The sequence below is a fragment of the Chenopodium album genome, chromosome 9 (genome assembly GCF_948465745.1).
Source record: "Chenopodium album chromosome 9, dcCheAlbu1.1, whole genome shotgun sequence".
Classification (NCBI taxonomy): Eukaryota; Viridiplantae; Streptophyta; class Magnoliopsida; order Caryophyllales; family Amaranthaceae; genus Chenopodium; species Chenopodium album.
In genome coordinates this window covers 12,584,846-12,603,957 of record NC_137842.1, presented here as the reverse complement: position 1 = coordinate 12,603,957, position 19,112 = coordinate 12,584,846, and the positions used below count along the sequence as shown (strand labels likewise).

At 35.3% G+C, this 19,112-nt stretch overlaps 1 protein-coding gene across 1 annotated transcript in view; it reads left to right on the top strand.

The window, feature by feature from the left end:
• The first annotated feature begins 4,842 nt into the window (after positions 1 to 4,842).
• The window catches only part of LOC145558401 (tRNA ligase 1-like), a 30,102-nt gene continuing 15,832 nt past the window's right edge, over positions 4,843 to 19,112 (top strand). Inside the window, exons 1-13 of the mRNA XM_081619630.1 lie at positions 4,843 to 4,976; positions 5,309 to 5,476; positions 7,235 to 7,672; positions 8,966 to 9,016; positions 9,146 to 9,228; positions 9,545 to 9,644; positions 9,837 to 9,915; positions 10,283 to 10,406; positions 11,871 to 11,977; positions 12,594 to 12,722; positions 18,247 to 18,311; positions 18,399 to 18,563; positions 18,886 to 19,046. Of these exons, the coding sequence (XP_081475756.1) occupies positions 5,330 to 5,476; positions 7,235 to 7,672; positions 8,966 to 9,016; positions 9,146 to 9,228; positions 9,545 to 9,644; positions 9,837 to 9,915; positions 10,283 to 10,406; positions 11,871 to 11,977; positions 12,594 to 12,722; positions 18,247 to 18,311; positions 18,399 to 18,563; positions 18,886 to 19,046 (1,649 nt within the window). The 5' untranslated portion in view covers positions 4,843 to 4,976; positions 5,309 to 5,329. The remainder of the gene's footprint in view (positions 4,977 to 5,308; positions 5,477 to 7,234; positions 7,673 to 8,965; positions 9,017 to 9,145; positions 9,229 to 9,544; positions 9,645 to 9,836; positions 9,916 to 10,282; positions 10,407 to 11,870; positions 11,978 to 12,593; positions 12,723 to 18,246; positions 18,312 to 18,398; positions 18,564 to 18,885; positions 19,047 to 19,112) is intronic.

The following is a 19,112-nucleotide window of genomic DNA, read 5'->3' as shown; positions in this document are numbered from 1 at the left end:
GAGTACATTTTGGGAATCAAGATCCATCGAGACAGGTCTCGAAGGATGATTGGACTAAGTCAAGAGACTTATATTGATAAGGTTATTGACAGGTTTGAGATGACAAACTCCAAGAGAGGATTTCTCCCCATGTCTCATGGCATTACGCTCAGTAAATCTCAATGTCCGGTTATGCCGAATGAGATGAGACGTATGGCTATCACTCCTTATGCTTCTGTAATAGGATCGATAATGTATGCCATGATTTGTACGAGGCCGGATGTTGCATTTGCTCTGAGCATGTGTAGCAGGTTTCAGGCAAATCCAGGAGATGCACACTGGACAGCTGCCAAGAACATCCTTAAGTACTTGAGAAGGACGAAAGGAATGTTTCTAGTTTATGGTGGCGAAGATGAATTGGTTGTCAAAGGTTATACGGATGCGAGTTTCCAAACGGACAGGGATGACTTTAGATCACAGTCTGGGTACATTTTATGTCTGAATGGAGGAGCAGTGAGCTGGAAGAGTTCGAAGCAAAGCACTGTCGCAGACTCTACAACATCATCAGAATATTTGGCTGCAGTTGAGGCAGCCAAAGAAGCAGTTTGGATAAAGAAGTTCCTAACTGAGCTGGATATCGTACCAAGTGCTCAAAATGGAATTGAATTGTATTGTGACAACAATGGCACCATTGCCCAATCAAAGGAGCCTAGGTCACATTTCAAATCCAAACATGTTGAGAGGAAGTATCACCTCATTCGAGAAATCGTTAACAGAGGAGATGTGAAGATGTGCAAATTAAAGTTCATACGGATGAGAATATCGCTGATCCTCTTACTAAACCCCTTCCACTACCTAAGCATGAGAAACATGCTAGTGAAGCTGGATTGAAGCAAATGATGTAATTAGAAGTTGTATTTATTTTTAGAGAAAAATAAGTTACATATGTAATACACTCATTTGCAGAATTATGTTTAATCAGAAATTTCATTATTTCTCTTATTTAATGATGGTTTTCAATATTAAATAAAATGTCCAAAATAATTATGGATTGATGGGCTCATCAGGTTGATGACCTGGTGAATGAAACCCCACAGGTGAACAAAATCCATGTATTATTTAAGTTCCTAGTTCAGAATCATTAAATTGGACATAAGTGATTTCTAATAATGGACTAGCATGTAAGATTGATTGGATAGCGCAGTTTCATGGGCTATAGGAGCATAGTGAGGCTCGGTTAATCACATGGATATGCATGAATGATGCATGATCGAACTATAGACCCACTTTGAAGTTCAAGTATAGAGCTTCCGGATATATTAGTGGATTCCTTTGACATGAGTGGAACATTGATTTCATTCAATGGATGTTATGGCTGTGGTACACTCAAACGTCTGCCCGTAACTGGAGATTATAAAGGGTGTTTCCCGGTTATTTCTGAAATTGAGTGGGAGCTTTGGTTGCCACAAGATTGGATTGAGTCTACCTATTTAATTAGGAATATGTCTTGGCCCCTTGAAGAGGGAGAATTCAGAAAATGCATGGCCGTGCTCAAATGGATTACACAGTAATCATTTGTTTTGTAATTCTCACTCAGTTTTCAAGAAAAGATTTGTGGACTAATATGATCACGACATGAGATGCAATCATATTATCAAATCGGCACACATTGACTTAAGGAATTTGAATATTGCGTACTTGTCTCAGACAAGTGGGAGATTGAAGGAGTTATGTCTTCGATAAGTGCAATTACTAGATATATCAAGGATCACTATTATGGAGATAATAAGTTCGTTCTTTTGGGGCGTCATCATCTGTTGCTAGACTATGAGAGATGATCTTTGGGCTAATAAAATAGCCCAAACCCCGCTAGAATGGATCCTATGAGGTCACACACAAAGGTATTGGGTTAAGCAAGTAAGAGGCCCATTATTGGGCCTTATGAGTATTTAACTAATCATGAATAGGATTGGGCTAGTGTAGTTTGATTGGGATTAGGAATTGGGCTTGGTCATGGACTCTTATTTATGGATATGATCTATAAATAAGATCTATGCCTAGGGTTGCAGTAAGAAGAGTTACAATCAACTTACAGTGAATTGTGAATCAAGGCAACCAAGATCCCAAAACCTTCACCTCCCTCTCTCTCTCTCACGGCACCCCTCTCCCCCCCCTTTGGACTTGCGGCCGACCACCCTGGTGGTGTTCGCGGTGGTTCGTGGTGGTTCGTGACTAGTTCGTTGCTCATACCTCTCCGTAGAAGGTTGATTGAAGAGTTCGATCGCGATAACTAGCATTAGTGGAGGTCTTAACCTGTGCCTGTGGACCAAGTAGAGGAATCACGTTTGAGGTTCTTTGTCTCCCTTGTTCTTGCTCGATTGCTAGTGGAATCACGCTTCAAAGGTATAATTCTTACTCTTTATGTGTTATGCATGAGATCCTTGGTTAGGTGCTATATGAATATGATTCATGATTATTTCCGCTGCGTAGTACCTATAATCCCCTACACTTCAACCTCAAGATTCTCATTGACTTCATGAGCTTGTATAAGCTTGAGAGTATCTTTGTCCAGGAGGTGGCTGAACTGCTCCCATTTCCAACCCGAGCCAGGTTCCCACATTTCATCTACAGTAGCACCCAGAATTTCTTCAGGAATTGGTTGTATAGCTAGTTCGAATAGAGGGGTAGAAGACACCCATCGATGGTCCCAAAAGAGAGTTTTTGTACCATTCCCAATTGCAACTCGAATGCCTTCACAAAGAAGTTTGGCATTCTCTGAAATACCCTTCCAGACGTTTGACATATTTTGTCTTGGTTCGAACATGTCTGAGTCACAGCGGCCTTTGCAGTACTTGTCCCGCAAAACACGAGACCATAGAGCATTAGGATTGGTGAGAAGACGCCAACCTAATTTTGCTAAAAAAGCGGCATTGGCTTGACTTGCGGATCTGATTCCAATTCCTCCTTGTGCTCTTGGTTTTAGTAGATTATCCCACGTAATGAGGTGAATTTTCTTGCTATCTTCACTGCCCCCCATATAAATCTCCTGGTTTTTCTATCAATATCATCACACACAGTCTTCGGTATCTTGGTAAATTGCATAGAATAATTTGCAAGAGATGAAAGGGTGGCTTTGGCTAAGGTAATACGACCAACCATCGAAAGGTATTTTGTTTTCCAGCCTGAGAGACGTCGATCAATTTTTTCGCATAAATGGCTAAAGGTTTCCCTTGTTACTCTACTCGAAATCACTGGCATTCCCAAGTATAGACTAAGGTCATTAGTAGCTTCCATGCCCAAGGCAGCAGCTATATCATGCTGTGCATCTTCTGCCATATTTCTCGAAAAATACACTCGAGATTTAGCAAGGCTGACTTTCTGCCCCGAAGCTTTACAGAATCGATTAAGACAATCCTCAATTACCATTGCTTGCTCGACACTAGCTTCTGCAAATAGAATAATGTCATCCGCAAATAAAAGATTGGAAAGCAGAGGTTCATTCCTACTTGCACGGATTGGTTTCCAACGGTTAGCTATAATCGCTTCTTCGATTGTTTGATACAACCGCTCCATGCACATCACAAAGAGATACGGTGACAGGGGATCACCTTGTCTAACTCCTCGAGTCGGTTTGAATTCATCTGAGGGTTCACCATTCCAAAGGACCTTCATCGAAGCCGAGGTTACACATTCCATTATCACCTCTACAATCAAGTATGGCAGATTCATTTGGAGTAATGTGTCACGAATAAAACTCCAACGAAGTCTATCATACGCCTTTTCAAAATCTATTTTCAGTGCCATGAGACCTTTTCCTCCTTTTTTATTTTTCATAGTGTGCACAACCTCTTGTACAATGACAATGTTGTCAATGATTTGCCGCCCCGGAACAAAACTTCCTTGAGTGTTTGAGATAAGTTGCGGTAGAAGAGGCTTGATTCTGTTGACTAGGACCTTCGTGATCATTTTGTAGGCTACATTGCATAACCCGATTGGTCTGAACTGATTTGGCGCTTCAGGATTATCGACCTTAGGCAGCAGCACAATATGAGTCTCGTTGAGATGGTCAGGTAGGCCGCGGCCTTCTAGAGCATCGAGCACAGCTTTGTAAACATGGTCTTTGACAAGGTCCCAATTCTTTTGATAGAAAAGGGCCTGGAAGCCATCTAGGCCTGATGCTTTCAATGAGCCCATATATTTTACCACTTCATCAATTTCGATAGTGGTATAAGGTCTTGAGATTGTAGCCCAAGTTGAAGCAGGAAGTTGAGGGAAGACATCATTGGGGATTTCGAAAGGCTCATCCTCCCCTTCTTCAGTGAATAATTTAGAAAAGTAATTCACAACTTTTCCTTTAACCAAAGTCGAGTCATGTACCCAATTTCCTTGGTCATCTTTCAAAGCAACAATTTTGTTTTTCCAACGCCTTGTAACTGTGCTAAGGTGGAAGAAGGTTGTGTTACGATCACCATTCTTTAACCAATCGACCCTTGCCTTTTGGTACCAATACAATTCTTCTTCATCAAGTACTTCATCAAGTTCCCTTCGAAGTGATGCCTCTAATTTGATAAGTCCACGATGAGGATTATATTAAAGTACTATATTAGTTCATTAATGTTGATATTGTTTAACAACAGCTAGCACCCAACAGCCAATTTACCAAACACTACAACTCTAGTCAAACAGCCAACTCAAAAGCCAATCTAAACAGCCAGTCAAACCAGCCAACTAAAACAGCCGACAACCAAATGTCAACAGCCAATTGCCAAAACAGGGCCCATGTCTCGTAGTTAGACGATCATACAAAAGACCCGGCCCATTTATTTATCTGACGGATCTAACCCATATTACATTCCTACCTCTCTCAGTTACGTAGTTTTTTTGTTTTTTTGAACGGCAGTTACGAAGTATTTCATTGAAGCGCACTCCGGTTTCCATTGAAGCGCAGTTGACGTTCTCTGTTGAATCTAGTATCCCCCATTGAAACAGCTTCTAAGGTAAGTTGTGTTTTTGTTGTTGTTATCATCGTATCTTGTCGAATTTTGGGGTTTTGCTGTTGCATTTCTTGGAATTTTGGGGTTGAATTTGCCGGGGTTTGGGGTTTTGAAGTTCGAACGGCAGAGTCAGTGAGAATTTTTATTTTCCACTGGGTGTACAACATCAAGAATACAGCTTCTGTAATTCTCAACAAAATCCAGGCCCGTCCCACATAACACCTCCCTAAACGACCTCTTTCCTCTAGCCTCTTTTAACATAACTGCCGATTATATGAAAATAAAATTACTCTGTTGATATTAATGAATTTCTTCAACATTCGTATTTCTTGCAGTTGTTTATTTTGTACCGTTGAATGTTGCAGAGGCTAGTTCTTCCATCTCTTTCCTCAACTTCCATAATCTTCTTCTTCCTTCCGTATTCTTCACGTTTTCTCTCTCCTCTAAGCAATCATCATCATCATCATCTTTCTGCCTGTAATTCAACTATGCCGCGGAAAAAGGTAACTTCATTTTTTTTTCTTTTCTTACGAATTTTTATGATTATTTATTTTATTTTTATTTTTTTTTAATAATTTTTTTACAATTAGGTTTTTGATTTATTCATGATGAACTTCTTATGATGTTTATTATAATTTATCTCCATTTTGTTTAAGAGTATAGCATAATTAAATGTGGCAGTATGGTTTCACCCCCCAAAAAAAAAAGTGGCAGTATAAAATTCTAATAATTTTGGTTTTTTTTTTTTTTTTTTTTTTTTCGTATAATTTAGTGATTAAGACTTTATACATTTAAATTGTGAGTAAAATACTTGCGGCAGATGATATCATGAATTTGTATGCTGAATGTGGTTATTTGGGGACTGCACACCACCTGTTTGATAAAATGTTTCACAGACACTGTTTTGATTAACATCGTGATTGCTGAGTATGTAAACTTTGTATCATTTGATTCCTGTTGGGATGTTTGAACAATATCGGCATCGGTTCGTGGTTGGAGAGTACACTTTGGGTAATTGGTACTGTTCGTAGTAATATTTTGATTTTGTATATTGGCAGCAATTTCTAAAATCATTTTCGGGTTGAATCTATTTAATACTATTTGTTAATTTGGAGATATATTTGAATGGTAACTTAAGTAAAACATTTCGTTTGTTCTTAATTGTTATCATTTATGTTTGATTAAGTTTTTTTAGCAATAAACTATGCACTCAGACAATTCCATTGGTAAATATATAAATCAATTTCTGTTTTGTATAAACGCAATGTACTATAATCATATCTTCACGACTAATAAATATTTAATGGAAACCACTAAATTATTTCATTTAAGAAACAAAAACTATCTCAAGTTCTATATGCATTTTGTAGGGAGAGAAGATAGGAAGCTGCTTACATGAAACTCATCCTTCAAAGTGTTACTTAATTTATCAAGCCACATTTTCACACTTTTAATTTTAAATCTTTTAATTGATTGAATTGGGGGCTTTGTCCCATTTTTTGGATGAATGGGAATTTTGGAGTAATGCAGTTTGAAGTAGGGCATTTGGAACGGACATGTCCAAATATTTTTTGGAGCATAAATGCAATTTATTGGGTATAGTTATTTTGGGGTCGTTTTGATGAGAGATTGCAATTATAATTGGGGAAAGGCTATCAAGTTTGAGTAATGGCGGTTACGGTTGGGGTTTTGAGTGAGGGAATGGGAAAGTAGTGTGAAGAATAATATGAAAATGCTGATGAGTCTGTAGAGGAGAGATAGTAGAGTTGAAAAGAGAAACCTGGAAATGAGGGATGAATGGTAGAAGTGCAAAGTCTGGATTAATGGTCTTCTACTTGGCAATATCACAAAAATTCCCCTGTTTTTTGGGAAGATATTGTGGCTAATTTTGTAAATCCTCAATGTGTGTGTTAGAATAGCGTGATTTTTGCTCTTCATAGGTCTTCTTTCTACCACCTATTTCCATTGTTGCATGCTGGATTGAGCTGGAGATGGTAGGAACGAGGAAGATGAAATGGATTAGTCCAAATAGGTTTGAATCTGAAACAAATGCTTAATTATATTGAGAAGTGAGAGCAACTTTGTCTTTCTATATCTTTTTATTATAACTGCTGGCCGCTAGGGGTGTAATTACTGAAAATATTTCTTTAAATAAAGAGAAGTTTTGTGTGAATTTGTTAGGGTTCCTTGTTCCAGATAAAGATCTTTATGTTTTCATACTTGGATGATTGGTGTTGTTCTTTGTATTTGAATCTGTGTAGGGAAGAGGTAAGGAGGAAAAGTGGAAACTAAAGTCAGCTCCCGGTGGATCATCGTCATCAACGTTAGAGACAGAAGCTGTTATTGATGACTTCAGTGGGATTAACATAATAGGACAAAGTGGGAAGGCAAATGCTCCTATAAGTCCTGTTGCATCGGTCCGACATCAAAGTGCAGTTCCTGGACAGAAGGTGCTTTGGAAACCCAAATCTTATGGAACTTTGAGTGGTGTTACAACTGCCCCTGAAAATGAAGTTGCAAATGAAATCAAGGCAAAGGAAGTAGAATCAGCTTTAAGTGAGAAGAATAATGCTTCTTTGAGCACATTGTTCAGTGGGAAAATATTGGAGAATTTTACTGTTGACAGCTCCACTTGTTCACATGCCCAAATTAGAGCTACCTTCTATCCGAAATTTGAAAATGAGAAGTCTGATCAGGAGGTGCAGTTTTTTTTAAGTATTTCTTGTGAATTCTGTTTGAGCGGATTGTTCCTTACCCAATATTATGAAACGAAATATCTAATTTTTCTTATTTTTGATGACTATTACTGGTGTAATTAAAGTTGGGATTTCCCATGCTTCTACAATGCTAGTTTTATGCCAAATGTAAGAATAGTTTTATGCCAAATGTAAGAATAGTGAGGGGATTTCATTCCTTTAGGCACTGTACCAGCCACAACTTTTACTAAAGTTTAGACATGGTGCAGAAGTCTGCCTTCCATATGGATTATGGACACTAGTTTGTGTGTCTTGTTGGTAGTGGTAAATCTGGGTATATATATCTTGGATGCCAATTCCCAGCAATAAAGAGGAAGGCTCACATTTAGTAAATAATTCTGTAGGAATTCTGCCTAACAGTCGAACTTTGATGATTAAACTAGCATTTCAATTGGTTTGGTAGAAGACAATTAAGAGGAGAAAGTAGCCTTATCTTGCCCCGCTTAAACTATATGGTAGATTCAGCCATTGAAGATTACTTTCTCATAAAAAATCTCTTGGATCATGTTGTGCCTTGAAGGCTTGAGTTATAGGCAACTAGGATCAATTTCTTTTACCAAAATAGTGGCTTTAAAAAGTTTGGTTATCTCCTATTATGTTGAGATAATCATGGTTTGTCTAATTATCAATATGTTGTGTAAGTTCATCCGCTTCTATTTCATAGAGTTTCCTTCTTTTAGGCTTTTAGCAATATCCTTCTGTAGTTTAATGTCAGCTTGCACTTATGCTACTCTGTGTTTCAAAAAGTTGATAATAAATTGATATCGGGAAAAAGCCAGGGGAACATAATTTATATCATTGCTTTGATTAGAAATATTATATCTATATATCTGTGTAGCTTTTTCTTTATATTTTTTCATGTATTTCCCTCGTATAGAGTTTGACCAATATATGGCCAATCAGAGTATCAGACCCTGTCACTTGTGGTATCCATATTGGTTTGTTGTGTGTATACTTGTCCCAATTCTTCATTTAAAGTTATTTGTTATAGCAAGTTTTGCACCAATATATGGCCCAATCAGAGTATCAGACCCTGTCACTTGTGGTATCCATATTGGTTTGTTGTGTGTATACTTGTAGGTCAGTTTTCCCACTTCATTTTAAGCTATTTGTTATAGCAAGCTTTGCATAAAATAATGTGTAATAATGTATTTCTGTCTGTTTGCTATGTTGCTGGCACAATTTGCATACCTACTGCTAACTATTTGTTTGTTTTTTTGCTCTACGTGTATACAGATTAGAACGAGGATGATTGAAATGGTTTCCAATGGCCTTGCCACCATGGAAGTAAGGGATAAATTTTTACTTTATCAACCAATTATTATAAATGTTTTTGATTTTCTTACAGTACACAATGTAGTCATTGAGTAATTTAGTGTTTTGACCACTATAAGTTGATTTTTTAATCAAATGCAGGTTTCCCTTAAACACTCCGGGTCCCTTTTTATGTACGCTGGGCATGAAGGGGGAGCATATGCAAAGAACAGCTTTGGAAATATGTATGGTTTCATGTTGCCTTGTGTTATCAATATGTCTCCTTTTTTTCCTATATAATATCTGATATTTTCCTCCATGCTTCTATTCTATAGTTTTATTTTATATTTTACTTCAGTTCCTGTCTGCGAGACTATCTGTTTCAGAGTATATAAATATCCGATCTTGAATTAAATTGAAGTCTGACAACTATAAGCCTTGAATAATATGATCAATTTCTTATGCTTTGCACCTATTGTTAGTGCAGACCCTACTTTACTGTAATCATATCCCTCAGTTGGCTGTTTTAATTCCTTACACAAAGGTCTTTCCATGGTGCAGATACACTGCAGTTGGTGTTTTTGTTCTAGGTAGGACGTTTCGTGAGGCTTGGGGCAGTCAAGCGAGTAAAAAACAAGCAGAATTCAATGATTTTCTTGAGGTGAGCCTGCTATCTATAAATGGTTTGTGAAAACTTGTAAATTGAATTACCTTGATGTCATCCGGGTAAATGACAGGCAGACACCTGATAAGCTTAGTTTACAATTTATATAGTATACAGTATCAGTGGTTACCATCTTATCTTTTGAAGCTAGTTTACGTGACATTTTGTTTTCATTTTGTGGTCTGTTAGAGGAATCACATGTGCATATCAATGGAATTGGTAACCGCGGTCTTGGGTGATCATGGTCAGCGTCCTCGAGAAGATTATGGTGAGATACATTGCTTTACACTCATATGTAATTGTCTCCATTTACTGTACTTTGTGGGTGCTTGCGTAGAAAAGAGATGCTTTCTTAATTTAAATAGTAATTGTGCATCTATCTGGACATTTGGTGTGGTCATAGGAAATTGGAAGACAATTGTAAGTTCTGAAACAAAAGGGTTGTTTCTTAAACTAGATAGTAAAAGTGCTTTAGTATTTTGTATTGATCAATCATTAATGATCATAACATCTAATCAGTCCTTGCTTAAGGAAAAAAAAGAATTATTTAGTTAGTTAGTCCACTCTTTTACGACACCTTGATGCCAGTTCACAGTAATGCAGCCCCTGACACCTCACTTTATGTTGCTTTGCAGTTGTTGTGACAGCTGTTACAGAATTGGGACTTGGTAAACCCAAATTTTATTCTACCCCTGAAATAATTGCTTTTTGTCGGAAATGGCGGCTTCCAACAAACCATGTTTGGCTGTTCTCTACAAGGTATTTAGTAAAGTTGTTTCCAGTTGTTTGATCTTTTTTATTGATAGCTTGTTGTAACAGTCTTCAGATGAAAGTTTCTGCCTGTATCTTTTGTGTAACAGATGAAAGTTTCTGCTTGTATTTCTTTGTTTTTGGAACATTTGCACTATTTATGAAATAGGAAATTTTGAGGGGAGGATAGGTGTGTGGAGGGAAAAGGGATCCATTTTCTTTGATAGGATGATAGTTATCTTGATCAGGGTAAGTGATTTATTTTTAATCTCATTCTAATAAACCAAATCCTTTTAACTGATGGATGTGGTCATGAATTCATGATCTCGGCTGTGTAACCTCTTTTGGGGGCTATGGGGATGGCTCTCATGGTTGCAGTAAGCTCAAAAGCCTAGTGATGCTACTTAGAGTTACTAATTTTTTCCATTGTTAGGTTTGAAATGACAAAGCACCTTGGTTTTTAAATTTGTTCTGGCATCATTGTACTTTGTGTCACTACAAGTCAGTTTCTTCTTGCTTGCCTATAATATGAATCTGTTATATTACAGGATTTTATGTCATAATTATAGAAGTGTAAGGAAGCTTCAAGAGTGGCAAAGTGATGTGATCATGAAAGAGGTAGGGGAGGACCTAAAAAAACTTGGAGGAGGGTAATTGAGTGTAATATGTGCCTTTTGGGATTGAGGAATGGAGGAAGAATATCTACGCTTAGGACATCTCATGACTCTTAAAAGTCTTAATTATTAACTTTTTTTTTTCCTTTTTAAATAATGTGTGTTGCTAACTCTATTTATTTTCCTATCTTTTACTTGCTTGTTTTTCCTCTCTTTTATCTCCCTTTAACCCTCATTTATAAAATTTCTCATTATTTTTTTTTTCTAATGATCTCTTTTTGATTTTCAGTTCAGATTGCACTCACATTTTTTTTAATTTTTTTTTCTGTTTTTTCGTCAACTTTTTAATATTGTCTCTTTATCTTCTCTATTCCATATTTTGTGGACGATATTTTGTGGACGGTTCTTTATGATGATTCATGTTAGGTGATATCTAATCATTTTGCTAAGGCTTGTTGCTTGCTTGTTGTTTGTTGCACTGAAGCTAAGGCTTTAGGGGTTGAGCGCCTTTATTGGTCTAGACAAGTCAGTTTAAAATCAGGGCACAACACCCTTATATACACCAAATAATTTTTCTTAATTGTGCCTCACTTTAATGAAGTGCACGCCTTTCGCCACTGATCCCTGTAGCTGCACTACACACACTGATCTATTTCATAACAATTGATGTATAGGCCTCTTTTCTTTGAAGTTAGTAGTTATATCTGCCTTAAAATTTCCTCCGCTTTCTCTCTTTCTACGATACAGTATGTTTGAAAAATAAGTCGTTTCCACAAGAAGATATTATATTATTATCCTGTACTTTGTAATAGGTAGCTTTATTCTTATTTCATTTTTCATGATGAAAATGTATCTGCAGGAAGTCAGTGACATCGTTTTTTGCGGCATTTGATGCTTTATGTGAAGAAGGAACCGCAACATCTGTGGGCAAGGCATTGGACGAAGTAGCAGATATCTCAATACCAGGTGGCTCATAAATAAAATAATAAAATAAAGAAATACTGCCTATCTTATCTTAGTCAATATTAAGTTGGGTGGGTGCAAGAAAATGGTATAAAAAGTAAGAGTGGGTGGAAAGGTATAATAATATTGTGGGGGATAAGGATGGTAAGGCAGATAACGAGGTTTGGCAAAAATAGAATTAAACAAAGTATGTATACTTTTAAGAATCAGACTAAAACAAAAGGTGTAAAGAAAGGAGGTGGTACATTATTTGGCTTTTTTTTTTTAAATTTTTTTTTTTTTTTTGTAACTAGAAAGCATAAAACTGCATGCGATAAACACTTATGTAGAAGGCAGATTAATAGTAGAAATGTGCGCGTGCGCGGGGGGGGGGGGGGGGGGGGTGGGGGGATGGGGGGGTGGGGGGGGGGGTCTGTAAACAGTTATGATAGTGATCTTATTTGTGGATACATTGTTTGTAAAAAAAAAAGGTAGGATTAGTTTGATTGGAGTCATAATCTTGAGTAGTGGTTGCTGGTATCATGTGGGGGATGGACTTGTGCATTGTGTCATTGCCCATTCTCTGTGATGGAGAATGAGTAATAGAATGTAAGTTGATTTTATGTCTTTCTTTTTTTAGGAACAAAGGATCATACAGAGGTGCAAGGTGAAATTCTTGAAGGCCTAGTTGCTCGTATTGTAAGCCCGGATAGCTCAAAACATTTGCATGAGGTTTTGAGGGACTGTTCTCCTCCACCAGTAGAAGGGGGTATGATCTATGCTGCACTAAACTTTGTATTTGTGAGTTGAAGTTATAGTTCTGTTACTGGAAGCTTGCTTCTTCTTTTTTAATACTAGTTGGGTCGCTGCGTGCTACGCACGCATCAACCAACTGTAATAATTTATATAAAATTTTCAACCTATAAGTTAAATATTTAAATTGTATAAATTAAAAAATGTAATGTAAAAATCTAATATGCATTAAAAATTAATTATTAATAATTTTTTTTCCTGCGTGCATGTACAATTAAAAAAAGTATTAAAAGGGAATGCATAGTAAGTGTTATTATGGAGCATTTTTACCAAAACTAATACTCCATAGAAATATAATCATATTATTCAACAACCAAGCTGTAAAAAAATTACCATTTGACATAAACCCTACAAATAAATAATTAAGTTAGATTGCATTAAAAAAGCATTTTAAATTGAAAGTGTATGTGATGTATTGTGAATAATAACGTTAATAATTAATTAGTAAAAATCATTGCTTGGATGCAAAGGCTTACAATAATATTTGGTACAAAGAATGAGCCTACATATGATATGTATATCATATTTATTTCTCATAATCATCTTCAAAAAATAATAAATCTACTTTAATTATATTTTGGGTCACCTATTGTCATTCAAATACTAAAGCTGACTGCAGTCTATATCCCTGCATTTTAAAAAGTTTAATTAAGAAAATTTAGATTATACTCTCTAAAATATTTATGTAATTCTCTATCCACATTAATGATAAATGTCTTTATTTTTTAACTCTTTATAATAGTGTGCGGATATTGATACCTCTATAAATATATGTTTATATATTGTCCCTCGTTATTAATGATGCAACAACTTAAGTTTAGGCAAAAGCCAAACCAAAAGTGCTTTTCGAATATGGCTAATTGTATATGGCACGTGTTAGCTGCCCTAACTTAGTATAATATAAAATTATTTTAAAAGTTACGATGACCTATATCCTCTTCTATTCTTTATCATACACATTCATTTGACCTTTTAGTGATAAATGCATTTGAATATTGGAAAAATAGTCATGAGTAATCTTATTTGATTCACCCCTAAATTCACTTTTTTTTTTTTTTTTTTAATTATTTTTACTAATATGTAATTAAATTAAAGGTATTAATGATATATAAAAATGCATTTACAACAACCTTGAAATAGGTTTTATATGGGGTAAAATATATTTTAAAATAAAAAGTTCCACAAATTCTTGAATGCTTCTGACTTTCTTTAGCTTATTGAAAGACAGGTTAGAGTTAGCCTAAAAAATTTTAAGTTACGCTTTTTAAATAACATTAAAATTACTACTTGAATACATTTGACTTTCATTAGCTTATTGAAAGACATGTTAGAGTTATCCTAAAAGTTTTTAAAGTTGCGTATTTTATATAATATAAAAATTACTACTTGTATATTTAACATAAATTTTACCCTTTAAAACACTAAATAAATAATGTATTAGTTTGATCTAGAGTCGTCAATTCGGGTAAACGGGTCGGGTTTGAGACGGGTTAGTGTGAGTTGGGTCGGGTCAATACGGGTTAATGTCATAACATATGCGGGTCGGGTTTGGGTTGGGTCATGCTTAAGTCGGGTCACGTCGGGTCATACATCTTATCGGGTTTGGGTCGGGTTAGTAAAAGGTTGGGTTACATTCGGGTCGGGTGAAAAATAGGTCGGGTTAAATTCGGGTCTTTACCGGTTAAAACGAGTTAGGTTCGTTCTAGGGTTCGAGTCGGGTTCGGTTCAAGTCAATTATTTACGAGTTATAATTAGGTCGGGTCATTCTTGGGTTCAAGTCGGGTTCGGTTCAAGTCAATAATTTGCGGGTTATAATCAAGTCGGGTCATTTCCAAGTCGGATCATTCTCGGGTTCGAGTCGAGTTCGGTTCAAGTCAATAATTTGCGGAAAACATGTTTCGTCCCTGAAATTCGTTCCTAAAAACATGTTGTGAAACTAACCTCTTAAAATTCAAAGTGAAATATTGAAGGAATAGAGTTAGGATTCAATTTCTATTCCAATACCAACATGAGATAACGACCTATACATATTGATTCGATAACAAGTCGGATTGAATTTGGGTCGGGTTAATAACAAGTCGGGTTGATTTGGGTCGGGTTTGTAACAGGTCGGATTGAAATTTGAGTTGGCTTTGTAGCAGGTCGGGTTAAATTCGGGTCGGGTTAGGAACTGGTCAGGTTGAATTCGGGTCGGGTTAGGAATAGGTCGGGTTGAATTCGGGTTTTGACGGGTTAAAATGGGTTTGGGTCAATTTCGGTTAAGATCGAGTTCGGTTCAGGTCAATAATTTACGGGTTACATTCGGGTCGGGTCATCTTTAGGTCGGTTAATGTTCGGGTTTGGGTCTCAAATACTTGGGTCAACTCGGGTCTAGGGTTAGTTTTAGGTCGGGTTTGGGTCACCATTTTTTTCGGTTTCTGACGGATCGGTTAATAGGTCAGGTTAGGGTCGGTATTTCGGGTTGGGTCAGCTTTTGACAGCTCTAGTTTGACCTTATTAGCCTTATAACATGCATCCATTTGAATACACATTAAAATATAATCAAAATCATTACATATAAAAAGTTACCCTTAAATTAAATGGGAAAGTTACTTACAAAAATTTGTTTAAGTCACTATAATATTGATTGTCATTCAATAAAATTAACAAAAGTCCGTGTTAATTATACAAGACATATTAGAAGCACTCAATTATATGGAGCATTACTCTATCAATCAACCATATATATATACAATCCCATTCACAATTCTATCTACCTACAAATTCTCAAGGGGTAACAATTAAATTTAGTTTTTCCTTAGGATTTTTTTAGACAAATATAATCCATTGAACAAAAAAAACTACATTTATTTATTTATTTTTTTTCTCAACAAAAAAAAAAAAAAAAGAATTAAAAGAATTAAAAAGAAAAAGTTGTATGTATCATGCTTTATGCATTATCTACATTAATTTCTTTGATTTAATTTTTTTGAAGAGATTTTCTTTGATTTATTTGTTTAGCAACAATAGAGTACTTGTTGAATTCGTTTCAATGATTATATTATTAACTTTTAATTGTTATAATTTACTCTAATTTAAAATTAAAGATATTATTTGTCAAAATTTTGCCAGAAGAAATAGAGCGCTTATTAAAATATGGAGGGAACAATATATATACTTCCTCTGTTCTGTTTTATTTCGCCTGTTTCTTTTATCACACTTGCAAATGCAAAACTTTAACGATCAAAACTTGAATTCTTCATAAGTAAAAATTATATATTATATATTTTTACTTGCATATTATTCACAAAAGGAGGTCAAAGGAGGGGTGGTGAATAGTGTAAAAGTAAAAGCGAGTCAAGTAATAAAGAATGGCGGAAGTATTCCATAATACCGCATTTGTTTTTTATAAGCTAGAGTTACTATTTTCGTCCATTTTATTAAATAAGCTAGAGTTCCAGTTTTGAAAATCTTCTAAAATCTAATACAAGCACCAAGTGTATCTTTACTCATTATGTCCCACTGTTTCTTACTCTGTCATTTTTCACTACTTTAATGGTCCCCACTCCTCTTCACACCACTAAATTTTTCAACAAAATAATAACCTTATCTACCTCACTAACATCTTTTTTTTTTTTTAAACCACCGAAAAGTCCACACAATCTCAATTTTAGCCTATTAAAAAAAAAAACGAAGGGAGTACTAAAAAGGAGTAAAAATAACAAACGAATAAAATTACATAATGTTTCATAGTATAAATATAATAAATACGGAGTATTTCATTTTCACAAAAATAAAACAATATGTGTTTTATTTTACGTACTCCCTCCGTATTTAATACTCCGTAAGTGCTCCATTATTTATTTTTGTACTATTCACTTGACCTCCTTTGACTAATATTTGTGATTTATACATAAGGGAAAATATAATCCTGAGGTACTTATTAAAATCGTCTTAATAAATAGATTATTATTTTTTAATTTTAATAATTTACACTTATTAATAATTAAAGATATTATTGATTAAAAATTTACATTGAAATACGAGCTACGGAGAGGTTTAACACTTATTAAAATATAGAAATATTGTAGTATATATCCAATACCCAAAAAAAAAAAAAAAAAAAAGTAAACAAAACAAAAATTACCAACGCAAGACGCATTTGAACGGTTGAACTCTAGAAGAGTTTGTATAAATAAAATAAATAAATAAATAAATAAATAAAAAGGGATATGGATGGAATTTATGTAAAACAATATACTGTGCATGTGCCCTTTTGAAGCAACCCTTGTTTTCTCTTTTTAGAATGTAATAGATATAAATATGTTTTTTGTTTTTAAATTTTTTTTAATATTTTTTTTATGAATACCACAGATATGCAAACAATTAAGCTGATATTGTAATGAATTTTGTTTGTGGCACTTAGCTTCTTGTGGAATTTGCAAAGCTGGGATTTTTCATGTTATGCAGTTAAATAGAGTTAAAACTATGCTTCACGTGTTGCTTTCTGTTTGCTAAATGTTGCAGTACTGGATATAAATTTACTAGGCAAGCCCTGTGTGTTACATGGTTTTACCCAATTAGCTTCATGGCCTGTTTGAGGATGTGTAATTCTTGTCAAATGCCAAATTTGGCTCAAATTAAGCTGTGTGTCTCTCTGGTGCTGGATTTGGCTCAAATTGAATTATAGAGAAGAGCGAAGAAATATCTAGAGATTTGAGGGAAACTAGAGTGTACCCTTGCTAATGTACTGGATATAAGAGAAAGTTATGCTGTTTTCCTCTATTGGATATGTAGATGCCCTAGAAGGATTTTACGGGAAGTAATTTTGATTTTTTTTAAAAAGGGAGCCAATAGAATTGCAAGGATTGGGTTTGAAAGCATGTGGTTTAAAGCTGGTAATTTGACTCTTAATAAGGTGATACTATAGGAGACATTTGAAATTAAGGGGTATTATTTTTTTGCTGATGTACCTATTTTTCATCTTGAGGTGTTTTTCTACGATGTACCCACTTCTACTTTATATTAGTTTTGGCACACACATTTTACCATCTTAATTGCACACCTCACCGTTTTTACACCTTTGCACTCACGTGATTGTAGGAGTTCTCTCTCTCTCTCTCCCTTTTTTTTTGGGTGGCTGAATTATCATACTTGTGCTATATTGTTGAATTAGATCTATTGAGTATTGATAGTTGAAAGAGAGTGTAGTGCCCACACAAAATAGAAACAAAATTTAATAAGCCAGATACTTGACTTTTCCTCTGAAAAAGAGACTTATATTGTGTTGTTTGATAGAGAAAAAAAAAAGTAATTTGATCCCAATTTTTATCATGCATGTAAAATATTATTTCATAAGCGATGGTTGAAATTTGAGTACTATTCTGTTTGCCCATTTGCTTGATGTTTTCTTTTTCATATATTTTCTTTCTTATGGGAATATCAAGTGTATTAGGTGAAGTTTTAGTTTAAGTCTAATGTTTTTTTCCCCTGATTCGCAGCTAAGCTGGATTTAGGACCAACATTAAGGGAAGTTTGTGCGAAGAATAGAGCTGATGAGAAGCAGGTGGTGTGACTTATTCGTTGTGCAGCTTGTTGCAATCGGGCTTTTTCTTTATTCGCTGATTCATTGGTCTTGGAAATTGTTGTGCAGCAAATCAGAGCTCTTCTGGATGAAGTTGGTTTCTCCTTTTGCCCCAGTTTTGTTGATTGGCTGGGAAAAGGGGAAGGTGGTGATCATTCCCGGAATGCTGATAGATCTGTTATCACAAAGTTTTTGCAAGCTCATCCAGCAGATTATTCAACTAGAAAGCTGCAGGTTTGACATGATAATTTGCAATGTATTCTTTTGATAGATTTGTTTATTGTCGTTTGTATTAGTCTCACCTGCGATACTCAAACTGTGGATTTAGTTTTGTGGCACCTAATCAATTAATTGAGTGCTTTCTGCCGGTCATATATCAAGTTGTTGATTGCTTCTTCTTCATTTCCCTTGGTTGTCTGTTACTCTGTCTGTCTTGGTTCTGCTATGGTGTTGGTTCTATTATTCAGTTTCCTTTTCCCCCATATTATAGTGCTTGAATAGCCTGAGTAATTTATCACTGATTGTGCTTGTCTGCCATTCCATTTACTGCTTACAGGAAATGATCTGTCTTATGAGAGAAAAAAGATTCTCTGCAGCCTTCAAATGTTACTATAACTTTCACAAAGCTGATACCATATCAAGAGACAATATACATTTCAAGATGGTCATTCATGTTCACAGTGATTCTGTGTTTAAGCGATACCAGAAAGAAATGAGGTATTTATCCTTAACTTTTATGTATATTATCTTATGGCACTGCGATGCATTGTATGTCCTAACATA